The sequence below is a fragment of the Meleagris gallopavo genome, chromosome 19, assembly GCF_000146605.3.
Source record: "Meleagris gallopavo isolate NT-WF06-2002-E0010 breed Aviagen turkey brand Nicholas breeding stock chromosome 19, Turkey_5.1, whole genome shotgun sequence".
NCBI classification, from domain to species: Eukaryota; Metazoa; Chordata; class Aves; order Galliformes; family Phasianidae; genus Meleagris; species Meleagris gallopavo.
Genome location: NC_015029.2, coordinates 2,214,545 through 2,233,557, shown reverse-complemented (window position 1 = coordinate 2,233,557; position 19,013 = coordinate 2,214,545). Strand labels below are relative to the sequence as shown.

Sequence of the window (19,013 nt, the reverse complement as noted above, 5' to 3'; positions counted from 1 at the left end):
GCACACAATGAAAAGTTAAAGTTCTATCTAATAGCTTGATATAAAACCAATAACATTTCTTCTGCTCAACTCTACGTCTTTTTCCTTTTTCCTCTTTTGTTTTGGTGGGTTTTTTTTTAGTTTTGTGGGTTGTTTTTTTTTTGTTGTTTTTTTTTCGTTTGTTTTTTGCTAAATCAAGCTTATATTGTAAACAAGACAAAACAGTGAGGGCATGTTGCAGTCAACAGGAGAGAGGGGACAGGAAGAAAAGTCTCAGCAGCAAGGAAACAGTCCTTAGGAAGGAGCTCTCGTGTGGCTTTCTGGTGGGCGTGGAGGACCCGAAGTGGTGATGCACGTGAGAGGTCCGGGGCGAAGCAGCGAGTTCCTGGGAAGGGTCGCTGTGGCTGAACATCAAGTCCCAGTGGACTGTCCTTTGTTCTGATCTGTGTTGTTTTTTTTTTCTCCTCTCCCAGTTCACTAGGTAGATCTCTTCCCTCTTAGTGGGAAATGAGATAAAACACGGGGTCGAGCTTTGTTTGCCGGTGTCCCTTTTGCACCCCTGACTCCTGCCAAGATAAGGGTGGGGAAAGAAAATATAATAATGAAGTAGTAACCCAACCACCCATTGACCAATCAACTGGTCAAACAAATTGGCACCAAACAGTGCCAATCCCCAAAAAAACACTGATAGTCTACTTGTCTGCCAACAGGGATGGCTCCTTGTGGACCTTGTGGTTGGGCACCTGGTGCACGTCTTTGAAAGCAGCAGGAGGTGGGGAGAGGTGTGCTGCCCCCTGGGAGGGAGCCTTCTTCCTTGGTATATTTCAGTGGAAAAAAAAGAAGAAAAAAATGAAAAGAAGAGAGAGGCAGGAGAGAGGCTGCACAAATGTCTCCGGAGGTCTCGGAGTGGGGCAGAGCAGTTCTGGCAGCAGGGGCCACTCCCCGGCACCGTGTGTCTGAGCGCACAGCCTTCCAGATGATAAAACTCATCGACTTTCCCCGTGTGAGCCTCTGAGGGTTTGGCTGTGCCGCTAGCACCAGTCGTCCTCGTCGGCTTCGTGGTAGTAGCTCCGTCCCCTGGTGCCGGCGCCGGGCCCCGTGTTGAGCCCCAACGTGTAATGGTAGCCATTGGGCACCCGGCGTGCTTGGTGAGACTGGGAGGTCAAGGAAGAGACGTAAGAAGTCCTGGAGGAACGCCCCGAGTTGGTGGCCACGGCTTCCTCGAAGGTGAGCGTGTCCTCGGGCGCTGCGCTCACAGGGCTGTCGGCGGCGTCGCGGTGGCCCAGGTAAGGGTCGGAGCCGATGCGGGCAACCGCGGCTGGGGGCGGCTGCTGGTCCCCACGCAGGAGTGCATTGTGCTCAGACAGCCCGCGGCTCAGGCGGCCCGGGGAGAAGGGCGGGAGGCCGCCCGGCGACGTGCTGAAGTGGACGGGCGAGGAGTTGGCGGTCTTGTAAGTGATGCTGGGGCGTGGGGTCAGGGGGGTCTGCGGGAGCTGCCTCCGACCCCGGCAGGGGGTACTAGCACCAGATGTCGACAGCAAGGGGCTCCCGTTAACCGAACCACTGCCCTACATCAAAATTGGAACAGAGCGAATGAAAAAAATAACAACCAAAACAAAAACCAAAAAAAAAGAAAAGAAAAAAAGAAAGAAAGAAAGAAAGAAAGAAAAAGAAAAAAAGAAGGAAACGCCAGACGAACACAAAGGCAAGCAGGTGTAAAACAGAAGGAGAAGCAACAGGAGGGACAGACAAGTCACAAGAGGAAAGAGAAGGAAAAAGAGAGAGTTTAGACACGCACAGTTAGGGGAAGGAGGTTCTCCAGAAATAATTAAACAGGAGATGGGAAAAGTTAGAGAACTGAAGTTCTGCAAGCAGTAGGTAAGGACAGAAACGATTGGAGCACTGGTAGGACGCAAACTGGTAGATGGCTCCAGCAGAGCCTGGGGAGAGGACCCACAGCACACACAGCCCAACATGCCCTTACCTCAGCGACTCCGTGAGCGGCCCGACAACCTGCTGTGTTTTTGGCAACTACACAATTTGGCAAAAATTGCTCTGCTTTGGGGCAAAGTTTTTCTCAGCTTCAGCCAAGAGCTGTGAACATTGGCACTGGGGGTCGCTTTTGTGCTCAGAACTGAATTATGTGGGAGAATTTTGGGATAGACTTCTTTTAATAGTTTTAATTAGAATGTGTTTTATTCCTAAATAGACACTTTCTGAGAACAACAACAAAAGGATATATTTCTTTTTTTATGGGCTCTAGCTTTTTACCAAGAGGGCTCCTTCAAGAAAAATACTGAAAATTGTGTTCACCTTATACTCGTTAATATTGCACCCTCACTATTGGAATGGAAGAACAAACTGGCAGCTCCATCAGTTACTAACAGTGATGCATGGGAGAAAACTGAGCTATAATGAGGAAAAGAACCATGAGCAAGAGAAGCAGTCCATGCTTCAGCACTTCTGTTCACCTTCTCCCAAGGCAGTGCATGAACAGCCCTAGGAGCATGTTTTAAAAACCCCTCACTTTTCAGGATCCAGTCTTTTGGCACCAGGACTTAATTTCTCATGAGTAGCTTTTTCTTTTGTGGCAACACCAAATTGCTGCTGGTTGGGCTAGCCAGCAGTGCCTGTTCTGCTCTGCTCTGTTGGGTGCTCATATGACTGGGATGCAAACTCTTGTCCTTCTGAGCCTGCACACTGGATCTTTGCCTTTCTTTTCTTCCACTTGTACCCCTTCTGCTACAAACAGGTCCCAGGCTTTCTGCACGCTAATAGAGGTGGTGGGGAGGATCACCACCACTCAGTGACCTAGTATTTCCAAGGGAGGATGCCAACCTTTTGCACGGTCATACATTACAACGTACAAATGGATGCTCCAGCAACTCCAGCACTGGAGGTGTTCAAATTCAGGTTGGATGGGATTTTGGTCAACCTGATCTTCCAAAAGACATCCCTACCCATAGCAGGCGCTTGAACTAGATGATGTGTCCCTTCAATCCAAACAATCCTACGATAAGCAGGACCTTAAAGGCTTTCCCTTCCATGGTCTTCCATCTCCTCTATTTTAAGAGAGGCATAGAAAATGTACGTTCCTGGCAGAAGTAAAGGCTCTCCTCCCACTCTGCATCTCCTCACCTGTCTGTGGGGACCTTGCTCAGGCCCACCGTTGGGCGAAGTGGGCCTGCTCTGATCAGCAGACTTGGGCTGGGATCGGTCCCGGCTGCCATAGCGATCACAGGAGTAGAAGCGCTGCTTTTCTGAAGAGGAGGAAGAGTGCTGCTTCCTCTCTTGGGACCGTCCACGCTCCTGCTTCTTGTCCTTGGAAGAAGATTCACCAGACTGGGCCACTGAAAGAATATTAATTGGCGCTCACCAATGCGGGAAGAACATTGAAATGTGGAGCAGGGATCCCAAATCACATATAAAGACTGTTATGAAGGGAAGGACCAATCCTCGTTAAACACAAAGCTCTTACCAGCTTCCCCGTCGGCCAGCTGATGCGTGGTCCTATCCAAGGACTTCTGCTTCTTCTCTTTCCGCCGGTGGCAGCGGTGGTGGTGGTGGTGATGCACCTGATCCGTGGGCACACGTTCCAGGGAGTACTCATAGAGGTGCATGGGATGTGGACGCTGCGGGGTCAGCGTGGAGATGGAACGCTTCATGGGGCTCGTGTCCGGGATGGGCTGCGGGGCACAGGGCACATGGAGCAGGGTCAGAGGACAAGCACCTCACCTTGCTCAGCTGCTCATTTTTCAGCACCGGGCGAGTTTTATAGCGATAAGACAGGGGCAAGGAGGGGCAGGAGAAAAATAGTTAATTGGCTCTAATTGGAATGGGCAGAAGAACTTGGAGTGGTGGACTTAGCGGTAAGTTCGAGGAGCAAATGAGATCTCCATTTGCTGAAATGGGCTTTTACTTTCAGTTTTGTGCCAATCCCCAGGTATCACGGGCGCAGAGCAGGATGCAGCATGTCACACCACACACAGCCTCATGGGAGTCAATAGTAGATGAGCAGGGGCACAGGGCAGCACAGTAGCCAAGCGTCTCACAAAGGTTATTCTCCAAGACCAGCTCTACCCAAAGCTGCTTCAGGGCCTGGGATCATCCCAAAGCAACTCCAAAGAAGGGAAGCATGAAAGCATTTCTGGGCATCACATGGAGAGGGAGAAAAATCAGAAATAAAGAAATGGGCAAGGTACAGGCTAAGCCACCGAAGAGCTACAACTGTCTCCCTGCACCTGAAGACCACTCCCATCAAACTGTTAAACCTCCCCTCTTGTCCCATCATTGCTCTTGATGCCCTTGTGGCTGGGACAAGCAGGACATCATGTATACACTGTAATTTTACCAGCATATCTCCAGAAATAACTACTCAGGGGTTGCTACTGCAATTTTCAAACCATCTGTGGCTTGACAGCCAAGCGCAAGAGCTCTGCACAGCAATGCAGCCTCCCACAGGCACTGCTGGGTGCTGTGTCTACACCAATGGTAGCTCCAGACTCTGCTCTCTTCCCTTTGGGTTCAAAACTCACAATGATGCTCTGCAGAACACAAGGTAAATAGGCTGCAGGACAAATGCTCTCACATCCTTTTACCTTCCTGTTGAGGTGTAAAACTTAGAAAACAAGGAAAATCCCTGTATTTCCTTCTCTATAACTCTACTGGACTTCAGCTGCTTTGCAGAGTGCTCTCAGGTGGATACAGGACTTCCATCCACGTTCTGCTGGCTTTCCCAGGTCTGTCATCACATCTAGGCTTCTTGCTAGAGGGAAGCCATCGGAGCACAGCACTGCAGCAGAATGGGGAGGGAGCTCAGGAATGTCCTTTGGTTTGAGGCTTGTTTGAGTTCTCAATCCAATAGGTGCCCCAAATGACACTGCCAGCAGAACATTTACTTTGCTCACGGTAACCTTTCCAGTGAGCCCTGCATTATTTTTGCCATCTATACTCTTCCGTTTGCTTTGCTTGAATTTCAGATCTCTGCTTCCCTGTGATATTTACATAAAGCAGAGCTGGTTGGATTGCAGCCCTAGTTGGTATTTTGGAGAGGAAGAGCTTCTGTTCCTCCCTGCATGCCACCGTGCATGCAGAGGTGCAATCTCAGCTGAATTTTTAGTTTCTGCTCTCTCTTTCAAGTTACTCAAGTGTTGCCTTTTCCTATCACAGTGTTAGAACTGGAAAGCTTGCCATGGACATGAGGAAGATATGGTTGGGCAGCTGAGGTGGGGACACAGCATCACACTGCTGTTTGCCCAGCAGTGCGCAGCTACAGGAGCAAGGTGAGCTGCTGCTTCATTGCTCTCCTCCCACAGCCCTTCCTATCTACACTTTGTAGAAGCAAGAAATCATATTTAGGGCTTCACTTTTGTCATTCACTTTTTGTCCACTTTTGTACTGTTGAGCCTAAAGATGGAGGAGGTGGGAGAGGACCATAAACTGGCAGTCAGATTTGGGAATTCACTGATGTGGGCAAGGAAGCAAAAATACTTCTCGCTAAAAGCATTCAACAGGGTTTCCTAAGTCATGCTAGGAGCTACCAGAAAGACAGGCATTTCCCAATAAAAAGCCAGCCAAATCCATAAGAAATGAACACTTCTCTTTGGACCCAATTCTGTGCTTATTCCTGGGACAGAAGTCCTCACTGACACAAACAGGAGGTGGATCTCAGCAAGGCAAAGCCTATCCTATCCTCCTCAGAAATCCCAGCAATGCTCTCATTTCATTAATGGGGCACACACATAAGCCCTGGGAGACCACCCCATAACTCTTCACAGAGTTACTAATCGCTTCTTCATTACCAAACTGTCAGTTTTCACCTCCTAAATCCCTGTGCAACAAAGCATTCAAAAGAAATGAATAAGCAAAACAAAGAAAATCCCTGCTATTACAGCGTGCGGCGTGCAGTTGTGGGTCGAAGGGATGGCAGCAAAGTGGAGAGAGACAACAGCTGCATCGGTGCAACATCGTACTCCAAATGAGAAGGGAAAGAAGTAAAGGGTTAAGGAAGGTTAATTATTTCTTAACGTGGATTTAATAGGATACAACTTAGTGCAAACTACATACTGCTAGGTAACTCCCAGGTGACCGTGCTTTGCTCCTCTGCAAACAATTCGGACAAGATGAGAGACATTATTTGAAGCAGCCCCACAGTACAGCCATTGTCAGACACCGCAGCAGATGTGCAGCAGACACGATGAGGTGAGGGTGGGAGGGGAGGCGGTGGGGAGCAGGACAGCAAAGAGGCGGGGGAATGGAGAGCGTAAGGGATTTGTTTTTAAAAGGGGAGTGTTAAAAAAAAAGAAAGATGAAGGAATAACAGATAAATAAGATGTCCAGAAAACAGAAGGAAAGGGAATGTATCGCAAATAAAGAGTTGTAAGGAACTCAAAGATCGGGGGAGTGGAGCAACAGATGAGAAGTGGGGGAGGGGGGGGAAACGGAGGGGGAGACACACAGAGAGGACATCGGTTATTTGGCTGAAGCTACAACACCAGAACATTACATCATTACATGAGGTTAGATCTGCTCAGGTATTACGGGCCTGATTCATCATAAGATCAGAGAGCTTTGGTGAGGGCAGTCGTGCTCTGGGGGACAAGTACTGTGCTCCTGCAAGCAAATACTTCTGGAAAAATGGAGTGGTGGAAAGCGACAGGCTTTGTCTCTGTGTTGGAGCGTTTCCCAGCAGTGCGGGAAGACATTGCTGGGACTGCTCTGGTCTGGGTGGGACCAGGAAGGCAGCACTGGAGAGGTCATAAATCACGGTATCACTGAGGTTGGAAAAGACTGCTAAGATCATCTAGTCCAACCACCAGGTGCATGAAGAAGCAGCTGAACTCTTCCTCAGAGAAAACTGCAGCTGCATGGTGCAGTGAAAGCAACCCAGAAGGTTGCTAAAACCTAAATCAGCCATATCTGCTGCAACAGAGAGGAGTTTCCCAAGACAAAGCTTATGCTGTTGGTTACTACATTGCACTGGAAGGCTACTGGAGGTCTAGGATAAAGGACAACTTTGTTTTGGAAAGGAGTGTGGTTTGTATGGGGGTCTGTTTCTTTCATTAAGCATCCTGCTTAGTGTTGCTGATAACTCAGAGAATCCCAGGAGACAAGATCCCATTCGGTGACTTGCTGGAGCTCTCATACAAAGAGTGGAGTTTCTGACGTCAGCTGGGAAATTTGTTAGGCAGTGAAGCATAGCTTACATCAGCCTAAGCACACTGGCAAAATTTTTCTATCTGTTGGAGCCATTTCCACCTATGCAATACATGGCCTTTGAGTTTTGAGAGGCAGCACATCTTCCATGTCCTGCTTCATACGAAGAGCAATGGGGAATGGCTCACAGCCATGGGCTGCTCACTTCTTTCTGTATGAATCAGGCCCTTTGAACAAAAGACACAACTGTGAGATGTTCTGACACACAAGAGGAGGAATGGAGTCTAGAGAGCACCTGGGTTAACAAGCAGTGAACACATACAATGCCCAAGAATGGTACGTGAAAACCACGATCTCCTATGCACTGAGGAACGTCCACAATTAATCACCAAGTTGCTGTAAAAGCCAACTCTAATGATGAGGTTTCTTTACAAGAAGTTAAACAAGGAAAATGAAATCCTTAACGACATATTACCAATCAAAATCACAACACAAGATAAACTAATAACTGTGGGAAGAGGAAAACACAGGGAGACTGCTTCATGTCTCAGTAAAGCCTTCCAGGCACAGTCTCCCTGGTATTTTCCATACCTCCTGCATTTATCAAAGAGAATCGCAGGAAATCTCCAGCTTATTTTATGGCTGGGACATTGGAGCACGCTTCAGCTGTTTGTCTGGATAGATGGCAGACAACTGGCAGTGGGAAACACATGCCTTTTAGGAATACAGGTTGGCAAACATCTTTGTCCCCGGGTAATCAGAACAGACACTCTTGGGTAGGCAGTCACCATTTAGCAATCCAAAAAGAGGGATTTCTCTTGCTTGCTTTTTGCTGCAACCAGGAGCAAGTAAATCTGCAGACAATACTGTTTTGCACATGAATGCCTATCATCCAAGCAAAAAGCCTGGCTACCTGGCGCCAGGTTCAGCTTCCAAAAAACCTCACAGCAACAGCTCCAATCCCTTGCTATGCTCTCAGCCTCCCTCCCCTTGCTTCCCTCACTCACCTGAGTTTCGGCAGCCAGGCGTGGCATGGAAGCTGCCCGACCCTGGCTCTCCAGCCCTGGTTGGTGCTCTCCATTGGCAAGCGTGGGGCTGATTTCCCTCATTTCCACCACCTGAAGCAAGAAACAGTGTTAAATAGCAAGACCACAACAGCTTCAAACCCACTGTATTAGCAGTATTCTGCTAATGGATGTGTGAAGGGGTGCTGCTAGGGAAAGAGAAACTGGGAGCTGTGGAGCACCCAAGTTATTCTCTATCAATAGGGTTGTTTTCAGCAAAGACAGCAGTGAGCCACGAGCCATGGCAATGAATCACAGAAACACAGAATCATAGAATGGCCTGGGTTGAAAAGGACCACAATGATCATCGAGTTTCAACCCTCCTCCTATGTGCAGGGTCACCAACCACCAGACCAGGCTGCCCAGAGCCACATCCAGCCTAAATGAACCCCAGCTCTGACCTGTGATACCTCTCTTCTGGGTTTATACACTGATAATAATGGGACAACAAGGAAGACAAAAGCCTAAGAGTCCTATCTCAGCAGCCTGTTATCAGCAGGATAAGCACGTCTGCAGACACAGCTAACAGATTTGCTTTTTCTCCACAATGTTCAAGCAAGTTTTGGGTGGTAAGAGAGACAGTGCTTGTCCCAGAGAGCAGTGGACCTCTCCAGCTCTCAGAGAAGTGTCTACCCTGACATCTATTAAGATCTGCTGCATTTCACCCAGCCATCACCTGTTTGCTTACCCGTTCAATGGGGATCTCCTCCGAGTGGCCTCGTTCAAAAGCTGGTGTCCTGGTTTCATAAAACACATCCTGGGTGCGTTGGGTCCCCCAGGAACTGGACTCTTTGATCCCACCCTCTGGGGCTGGCCTGCCAGAAGGTAAATTGGAAGAAAAGATGAACTCTTTTGCAAAAGGGTTTTGCTAACTTAATTGTGGTAAAGGTAAAGCATCCAAGTAACCTCTAACATTTCACTTCTGAAACCAGGTGAAGGGTAGTTGGTGAAGCTATTAAGTCCTGTAGGCTTCCCCAGGGCCACTTTCTTTGTAACTCAAAGATCCCTTGAGCAACCAGGAAAACAAAGAAATCAGCACATTCTTTTTCAGTAAATGAGGAAATCGACCTCTGCAGCTAAAGTTCTAATGAAGCAAAACAGGCTGTTCTGGAATTCAAGCAAATTACGTATGTAAAAACAGACAAATAACCTTAAATGTCATTGGTCAAGCACAACTGTGCTCAGGCTAAGTTAAATTCACTCAATGTACAGTGGTATATGTAGCCCTAGGTTTCATATCTGAATCTGCAGTTGGTCTCCTGAGGTATTTAAACCTCAGATCTCTATCATTAAAAAATCCATGGCATTAGTGACCCTGAAGAAAGTCACTGAGGAACAGGAAATGGAGAATTGATTAGGGATTGCCATTACTGTAACTGTTTGGTAAGCTTTCTATGGAGGTGTTGTTTTGTCCAAAGAGAGAGAGTCAGACATTCTGTCCCAGATAGCCCTCAGGAAACTCTTGCTGTTATCAAGTGCCATAATCTTAAAGGACACGCCTGCTCCCAAGGCCTCTTGGTGTCCCAAGAACTCACTGCATTAGTGATCCATTGGTTGATTAGCTTGGGATTTCTGTTTTGTAATGTTCCCAAATTTCTATAACCAAACTCATACTTAAAACTGGCCACAATGGAAAACACTATAATTAAGATTCAGAGACCACTGAGGAAACACCCAGCTTTGGAGAACCCACCAGTACCACCACGTGGAGAACTGCATTGGTAGGATGTATTTCGGCAGCCACCAGTGGAAAGCTGTCCTGGCCACATGTGAGGAGGCCCTTGAATTTGGAGATAATGGTAATACTCTGCACCACAGCAACTGAATCAGCAGGGTCAGGGTTGACGTATCTGCCCTCGGTGCCCCTGCTCTGTATCACAGATACTCACAATGTGCCCCCGTTGTTGAGTGAGGCTGAGCTTTTCTGGCGCAGGAATGCCTTCGCGTTGCTGAATGCTGAGGGTTGGGTTTGCTCCAAAGTGGCCTTCAAGGGGTGGAAGAGTGACACTGGTCCGGGCTGTGAAGAACAAAAGATGGTTCTAAGAGATGGAGCTGAGTGTGGAGAGGATGCACTGCACTAACAAAGCATCCTCTGCATCCCCAGACTTTCTGAGTGCAAAGCACCAGTGACTCCAGTGAGAACTGTCCTCTGCTTGAGAAGCAGCTGCAGGAGAGGGAGGACAGGGAGTGGCATCCCCAGTACCTGGCACAGCCCCCCAGGAGGCTGGTGGACTTGTTCCCTGCTGTTCTTGTTCTGTTTGTAGAAGTCAAATATCATGAGCGCTGCGTAGACCTTCCCCACGGTCATCTCATCAGCTGTCCACACGTGGTGAAACGCATGGAGGTGTTCGGGTGGAGAAAGGGAAAGGACCAGGGGAGTGATGGATAAGTCAAAGTGCATGAGAAACATCAAAGGGGTGTGAGAAACAAGGTGAAAGAACGGGTAACATTAGAGTATTGAGGCAAAACAGACACAGGGAAAAGGAAAAAAAAAGCAAAAAAGGTTATCACAGAGTTCTTCAGATCTTTGCCAGTTGCTGCCTTTAACATCTGAGGAGGATGGCCCCTTGTCCTTAACTCCCAATGGCAAACATTCACAGAGGCTGGGTGGAAAAGAATCAGGCAGAGAAACTCCGTGCCATTGTCAGCATTGCCAACAAAGAACCACTAAATTAATACCGGATCTGCAGCAAACTTTTTAATCAACAAAAGAGCCTTATACCAATTTCTGTGAATTAAAGTCAACCGGGGCATAGCGGGCTAACATACATCTCAAAGTATTTCATTTTTCCAGATGCCTTTTTCACCCTCCCAGCTCTGCTCCGCTCCCTTCCCTACCCAGCAGCTGAACGAAAAGGAGTTAAAAGACACAAAGGCACCACGAGAAGTGAGGAGGAAAAGAATTCTGTAGTTGCTACCCACTGATCTGCACCTCCTCAGTTCCCTCATCTGTCTTAATTAACTTTGCCTTTATTGCTCTGCACTGTTTCTCATTAATCTGAGCCCTTCTCAGGAATCTGAGCCCTTGCTTTGGCCAATCAAGATAATGGCAAGCTTTCCACTTTCTCAGCACTTTCTCCTGGGATATCATTGAGCAGCGCAAGGTTCCAAGATACCTCACTTCTGATTCTGTAAGTTCTCAGCAAACTTTTAATTTTCTTCTCCTGGTTTTCTGCAGCAGACTGAACCCAGATGGCAAAAACTGCTCTCCTGCCCTTTGAGGCACAGGCTGGAGGCAAACAAAAGCTAGGAACAACGTCTGAAAGAGGCCACGCAGCATTGGTCTCTTCTCAGCATGGTGCTTTTTCTAAGGACATGAAACCTACTGTAACATTAAGGAAATGCAGGCCTAAATTTGACCTCAGCTTACCTGCTCCTTAGGTGGTCATAGAATCATTAAGGTTGGAAAAGATCACCAAGTCCAACCACCAGCCCACCCCACTATGCCCAATACTCATGTCCCTAAGTGCCACATCTCCCTGTTTTTTGAAAAACTCCAGGGAAGGTGACTCCATCACTTCCCTGGGCAGCCTGTTTCAATACCTCTGTGATCAGCAACACCTGCAAGCTGATCTACACTGGTTTTCTTTGCTGCATCCTGTGCATATGAACCTGGATAAGGCTTGGGACAAAGCAGGCATGAAGGGGGAAAACCCATGCCAGGCTTCTTGGAGGACTGGGTGCTTACGTTTGTGAGGAGGCACCAGCAAATCCAGTGTCTTCTGGGACAGGTTGGGCCAAACCAGAGAGATCTCCTTTCTCAGCTCAGCATCACACTGGTGCTGCTTAACACCCCCTGAAAAAAAAGGGAGAGGAAACAAGAAGGCACATGAGTGAAAATCCTCATTCATTCAGCACAGCAAGCACAGGAGAAAGCACATCCCCCACTCTCTTTCCTCGACAGCACCAAACCAGAACCAGCTGCAGCAGGGAACTACAGACCACGACTACAGTGTGTGAGCTCAGCAGGGCCAGCCCCAGCCTGCTGACCTGTGCTGTCACCTAAGGCTTAAACTTCAGCCCCAGCCTCCTCTACCTAATTGCACGTGCTGCCCAAGTAGGTACCACCAGCAGAAAGCAGCAGCACCTGCAGGGTGTGATGCAAAGGTGGTCAGCGATGATTAGAAACCCTCTCTACCAACAGTCCTTGCTGAGCTGTTTGGCAGTGAGACATAAGCAAACACTCAAAGCACAGTGCTGTATCAACAGCATCAAACAGGAGCCATGGAGCAGCGTAAACCAGGAGGAGTTGAACACTGCAGCATTATTCAAACGGCCAAAGTGAGGTCTCAATACACAAGTGGAAAGTGATTAAAGTATATGTAAGCCAACAGGCCAGCTCCCAGCTGAATGCACCACACAGCAGGCAATTAAGTAGTTCATCTGAATGACAGAGATTATTTTTCTAAGGGGAAAGTAATGGGAGGAGGCTCTGGGTGCTCTGCTACATGGCAGTCTGAACTCCCACACTCGGTCTCATTAGGGAGGGTTTATTAAGGGCCTGTTAGCCTTACTAAAGACTCAATTAAATGCAGCACATGAAACCTATTCAAACCAGCAACACAGCAACAGAACAGGTCAATAACTCAGCAGATAGAGGCCTCTGAGCAACGCCAGCACTATCGGCCAGGCTGGTTCTCTGCTTCCTCTATGGTGTATGGTTAAAAAAATAGGAAGGGGGGACTTTTGCAACTGAAAAAGTCTGCGTGAATTACCCTGCTGACAGCCAACTAGAACCCTAAAATAAGGCAAAGTCTCAGGGCTTCAGTGGCTTTCTCCAGGGTTTATTACTAAAATACAGTGTTGGCCCTAAAATCCCAGATAGTCCTAAATGCATCCTTAAATATGAGCATTATTAGGGGAGTCCTTCCAGGGCCTCAGAGTTTTTGTGTTCTTCCAGCATCGCCAAAGCATCAAAGATGAAGTTTCAGTAACAGGCTAGGAAGGCAATTAATGCAGAGAGGGGGAAAGGCTGGCCTAAGGAAAAGCACAGCATTCTATCCCACTCATCCCTTTGCTCACAAGAGCGCTCTTGCCTCCTGCTAGCCTCTAAATTAGGTAAAACAGTGCTTTGGCCCATTGTGCCTTGACTGTGACCCCAGCCAGCCTGATTAAACAGCGTAACGACCCGTAGAAAAGGCCGGTGTGTTTTACTACCTTGCAGTGTTTAACTGGGAAGTGAAGTATATGCCTGACTAAGCACTTAAATAATAAAATTTTATCTCAGGGCAGCTCGGAGTGCTCTGAGTCACTGCCTCACCACAAGCAGACAGTAACACTGTTTGTATTTTTTTTTTCTCCCTCGTGCTGGGATAATCACAAAGTGAGGTGCAGAAACTCTTGTGTCTATTACAGAGCAGGCACGGGGCTCCCAGCTGAGCTGGGATGGCCAAAGCTCTGCACATCTCCCTGACCACGGTGCCAGGATACGGCTGCCCAAAGGCACAACAGGGCTCAGGACTCCCCTCTGCTGCCTGTCCCTGGAGCTCTCTTGTATTTTGGGTGTGGGGAATGAAAATGGGATTTCCACCTGGCTCGGCACTGCTGTGGTTTCAGGACTGCAGAGCAGCAGGCAAGCTGGGGTTCAAGCCATGCAGCTGTTGTTCCCTCCCTCTCACCTGAGGCAAGCTTGATTTCCAGAGCAGTGCGGATCAGGGCCATCAGCGTGGAGGTGAAGTGGACTGTCAGATCCTCGGGTGAGATGGGCATGTTCATCCTCACCAGGCGCTGCAGGAAAAAAACGGGCACTGTCAGCTTTGGTCAGCATTTCTCCCCCTATCCCTCCCCTTCCCTTCCCTCCTGAGAGCCCCTATTAATAGCCCCATTGCAAACATGAGCCCTTCTCCTTGTGTTAACCTTTTGTGCACTGAGCTCAGACATCTTTCCTGGAGCAGCGTTGAGCTGCTGCTGTTGGCTGTGATGGATTGCCAGCATTTGTACTGCAATCCTATAAGGAGATTCCTTCCAAAAGAAGCTGGTTTGAATATCCTCATCCCATTTCAGAGCCTACCACTCTGTTCCTGATGGTCTCCATCTACAGTCCTACCTGCAGCCTCTGGACATGTAGCTCTGCAGACCTTGGAGTGCTCCCATGATGATGTCTTTTGCACACAGCCTGAAGCACACTTGGGCCACGCAGGGCCAATGAGCTTTGCGGTTTGGCCCAGTTTGGGTCTGGCTGCTAATATGTAAAAGGATAAAATGTTCATTTTTTGGAGACTCTTGGGTTCTACCTTGGACCTCCTTTACCTATAAGCATTCCAGGAGCTGTGAAGATCTCCTGTCAATGAGCTACACAGCTCCATCCAGGTCTTACCCTCAGGGGAAGGAGCTGAGTGGGTGAGAGCAGGACTGTAATTTCCTTCTCCCACATTCTTTCAGTCTGCACATGGAATAGTCCCCCAGAATCTGCATGCATCTTCCAAGATCTTTAGACCTGGTGGTATCTCCTTCCCCACCAGCAATCAGGTCCAGCTCTGATGGGGCAAAACCATCCCTGCTATATGCAGTACAGACCTGAGCACAGTGCTTCAGAGGCTGTGGCTCCCTTAACACATCTGGCGTCTGAGTATGGAAACGCAGACGGGTGGAAGCATTTTCTGATAACCTTAGCAATGCATTTAAAGGATGAATTTCTTCTCCTTTAGCAATCTCCTCGTTTCTCAGCTCCTCAGCTTTCAAAAGCTGCTGAGCCTCGCTCAGAGCCTTATCAGAGCAGCCCCTGTGCTTCCGCTCCCAGATTGCTCCTGCGCCCCGAGGAAGTCACCGAGAATTAATCTTTGCTGTAAGCCAAGCAGGAGCCTGGCGGGGCCCCTCACTCGGGAGGGAATTTCATCCAAGTCCAAAAGCTGCTTAGGCTGTGGCTTTGATCCCTATCAGTGTTGCAGAACCCTCTCTTTGTTCAGCACCAGCCCGGCGCGCTGCTGCAGCACCGAGCACGGGTGCACGGGAGAGCACAGCGCCTGCCCTGCGTGCCATGGCACCATGCAACACCATGGGCTGCTTGGAGAAATCACCAACACACAGGCATTGTGCTGCTGGTGCTGATGGGCACGGGGGGCAATAATTAAGTGAAAAAAATCTGCTGACATTTGGCAGAGCTGAGACCCACCCTCCCCCCTTTTTTTATCTTATTACGCATCTTCGGATTTCATGGCACGGTGCACAAAGGACTCATGTAGCAACCGACCCTGGCTCCTGAAGGCTGAGACGAACCACTGCAGTCTCAAAGAGCTCTTAAAGTGTGCCCAGAGGTTATCAGTCGTGTCTGACAAGCCTCTGAGAAAGTGGAATCAAAGCCAAGACTCCCCTCCCTTTGTAACTCAGTGACAGCAGCAAATGCTGGCAAAGCCACAACCATTTTCTCTTGTCTCTTGTCTCCAATGAAGAAGCATTTTAATTCAGACTTTCCCCTCAGTGCACAAAAAGGTAGCACAAAATTTCTGCATCACTGTGAGCCCAGAGACCAGCTGTCCCATCACATCCCACCGCAGTGGGACAGAGAGAGTAAAGAGCTGGAGAGTGAAAGAAGATGCATGGCAGAGAGGAACAAGCAGATGAGAAATAATCCCTCCAGGAGAGCTCTATCCTCACACAAACCAGCACCAAAAACCTATTGTGGGACTGCAATATCCCAGTCCTCTCCCCCAGTTTCCCAGACTGAATTCCCCAGAAGTGTGGAGGCAGAGCACAGCAAGGCTGCATGAAGGTCTTTCCTCCTCAATTGCATTCAGGAAGGATATTAGTAATATTAGGAGGAAGTTTTTCCCCCAGAGGGTGGTGAGGCACTGGAACAGGTTGCCTAAGGAGGCTGTGGATGCCCCATCCCTGCAGGCATTCAAGGCCAGGCTGGATGTGGCTCTGGGCAGCCTGGGCTGCTGGTTGGTGACCTGCACACAGCAGGGGTTGGGACTGGATGAGCACTGTGGTTCTTTGCAACCCAGGCCATTCTGTGTTTCTATGATTTAAAGGAAGGTTTTCAAGAGGTAGAAAGGAGGTTCAAGCTTGCATGTACAACTGCACACTTGCTTTGCTGAACAAAATACCTGCACCCAAGGCAGCACTGGGTAGGACTGCTGAGAACAGCCACCTGGAAGTGTTCCCAAATCACAGCCCTTTCATCTCCCTGCTTTCCTTTTTTCTAGACCCCAGAAGGACCCCATATGAGCATACTGACGGGGATGGCAGGGAAGCTTGCACTGCCCTGGGTTGCTATGGGAATTGATGGCCACAAGCAAGGGGTGTTCAGGTGAATTAATAATTTGGGGCAGTGAAAAAGGCAAAACCAATGCAGCCCTGGCAGGACGGTGCTCCCCATGCTGCTCCTCTTCCTCCCTCTGCCTCCCATATCCAATAGCATCAAAGGAAGAGTAGCAGCAGCAGATGGAGTCCCTGTTTCTGTTCCCAGTGTGTACCTGGGGACCCATCTCCAGCTCTGGGATTTAATCAGAAGGTTTGGGAGGGATGCAAAGGGAGCTGGCATGGGGGATCTCATTATGTTTCTGCAGGAAAAGGCCCCCAAGGGAGGAGCTGCAATATTGTCTCCAGAGTCTCCTAATTAACTTTGTGTATCACAAAAAGGAGAGTGATAACAAATGGTAACTGATTACAGCTGGGTTACAGTAGGTGATGCTTTTTGCTGCAGTTGCTTGTATGGTCAGAGGGGTGCAGGCATCTTCCAGCACCAGCAGAGACTTCATTGCAAATAAGCAAAGACATGGGCAACAAGGAACCAGAGCTTTGCACCAAGTGGAGTTGGCAGAATTTGTGCCTGCTCAGTGTTTGGTTTCTGAATGTCTTCTGCCTGGAGAATTCTGGGGCAGCATTCACATAGACAGTGAACATGCTGGAGAAATGGGGAAATGCATGCTGGTGTCAAAATCCAGGCGAGGGTAAAGCAGCACCTGGGTGAGGCTGAAGTCTTTTGCTGGTTCCCAGTGTGACCCAGAAAGTGAGCACTGAGCTCAGGCTCAAACATTTGCCCAAGTATTGGCAGAAAGAAGAGCTGGGAAAACAGCTGGCACCCTGATGGATTTTAATTATTAAGAACACCTCATCAGCAGCTCCTGAGCAGCCTCTGGGACAAGAACTGCTCTGGGAATAATTTTCAAATGTGAATAAATTCAGGACAATGGAGCACTGCTTGCAGAAAACGAGGCTGAATTTGGTGAATAAATTATTTGCTATGAATAATTCACTCCGACCTACTTGTAATTATTCTGCTCTGCTTTAACTCTTCTCTCAGCTTCAGAGAGGCTGCCCAAGCCTTCCTCCCTTCGACGGCAAGGGTGGATTTAGATATAGGGGAAAAATTCTTCACGATGAATATGGTGGAATAGTTTCTGAGGGAGGCTATGGATGCCCCATCCCTGGAGATGCTCCAGGCCAGGCTGGATGAGCACTGGGCAGCCTAAGCTGGTGGGAGGTGTCCCTGCCCATGGTGGAGTGCTGGAGCAGGCTGCAAGATCCTTTCTAGCCCAACCATTCTATGAGTCTACACTTCTATGAACACTGACCCTGCCCTAGCACACGGTCAGATTGCTGCATGGAAAAGTCCCATCACACTGCAGAGAATTATAGCAGCAGCACGGGCATTTCCTGCACCCATTTTACAGACCCCCTCCGTGATGCAAAGAATGGATAAGCAATGTGGCAGCTCCTTGCATGGAAGGAGCCCTTCCTGCAGGTCAGGGTGCATAGCTGGGACTTAAAATCATGGAATCATTAAGGCTGGAAAAGACCACTAAGATCATCCAGTCCGACTACCAACCCCAGCATGCCCACTAAACTATGTCCCTCAGTGCCACATCTCCACGTTTCTTACAACCTCCAAGGATTTGCACACCTCAGGTGTGAAGTCCTGCCACGTCTCTGTGCAACAGCCACTCACTTCCCATGATGTTTTCTCCAGTGGAGGGAAGGCAACAGCCACAAAGCACACAGATGCCTGCTGAAAATGTTGCTACTAGTGAATAGCATATAAAAACTGAGGACTCTTCACCATAGACAAGTGATGATAAAGGGCCTCCAAGTCTCAATAAATGAGAGTAAATGTTCCCAAGAGTTCCCAAACTGAGTAAAACCAAACAACCCCAACCAGCCAATGGGCCAGAGATCCAATCTCAAGGCACTAGAGTGAAGTCAAAGTGGTTTTCTCCCCTTTTTTTTTGTTTAACCAGATAGAAGAGATTTTAAAATGCATTTCTTCCCATTTCCCCCACCCTGGCTGCAGGATAGAGCTCTCCTGGTGCCCCAGGACCCCACATGCATAGCCAAGCTCCGGCCGAGGGTGGGCACACAAACCCAGAAGGACAGCTGAGAAAGGGGAACAGAAAGCAACAGAGAGGAAGGACAGCAGCCAACAGGGCTGCAAGGAGGAGAAAACCCAAACGAAACAAACACAGACATACTGAGAAGGGAGACGACTGGGGAAAAACACACAAAGCCTTTACAAATGGAGAGGACTGGGAAAAATTATACAGATGGAAAGGAAAAGGATGGAGGTGTGGGGCAAAAGGGCTTTTGCCAGACAGAAGAGGAAGTTTTAAAAAAATCTACATTGCTTCGTTGAGAGGGAGGGAGCAGAAATGATGCAGAGACCATGGGAAAAGCTCAGAACTGGTCTCAGGTTCATACTGCTGTGGTTTGTGGCTCTGTGATAAGGGACAAAATGAATCAGATTGCCCTCGAACTCAGAAACCTGATGTACAGTTGAGGTTTGAGCTGTTCTGTTGGAACCCATCTCTGGTTCAGCCACACATAGGCACTTTTTAGAGGTTTCTAAGTAGGTGGGTAAAAATTAAACAGCTCTTTATA

General features: G+C 48.6%; 1 protein-coding gene across 9 annotated transcripts in view; it reads right to left on the bottom strand.

Annotated features, from left to right (window-relative positions):
• Positions 1-132: 132 nt before the first annotated feature.
• The window catches only part of CACNA1B (calcium voltage-gated channel subunit alpha1 B), a 259,792-nt gene continuing 240,911 nt past the window's right edge, over positions 133-19,013 (bottom strand). For 8 of the 9 annotated variants that reach the window (XM_010720794.2, XM_031556155.1, XM_031556154.1 and 5 more), the window contains 9 exons: positions 13,817-13,925; positions 11,887-11,994; positions 10,402-10,514; positions 10,088-10,215; positions 8,887-9,013; positions 8,142-8,252; positions 3,458-3,665; positions 3,118-3,329; positions 133-1,547 (listed from right to left, as the gene is read on the bottom strand). In XM_010720794.2, coding sequence (XP_010719096.1) covers positions 1,011-1,547; positions 3,118-3,329; positions 3,458-3,665; positions 8,142-8,252; positions 8,887-9,013; positions 10,088-10,215; positions 10,402-10,514; positions 11,887-11,994; positions 13,817-13,925 — 1,653 coding nt within the window. In that variant the 3' untranslated portion in view covers positions 133-1,010. The remainder of the gene's footprint in view (positions 1,548-3,117; positions 3,330-3,457; positions 3,666-8,141; positions 8,253-8,886; positions 9,014-10,087; positions 10,216-10,401; positions 10,515-11,886; positions 11,995-13,816; positions 13,926-19,013) is intronic. The other variant, XM_031556160.1, reaches the window with a different exon arrangement.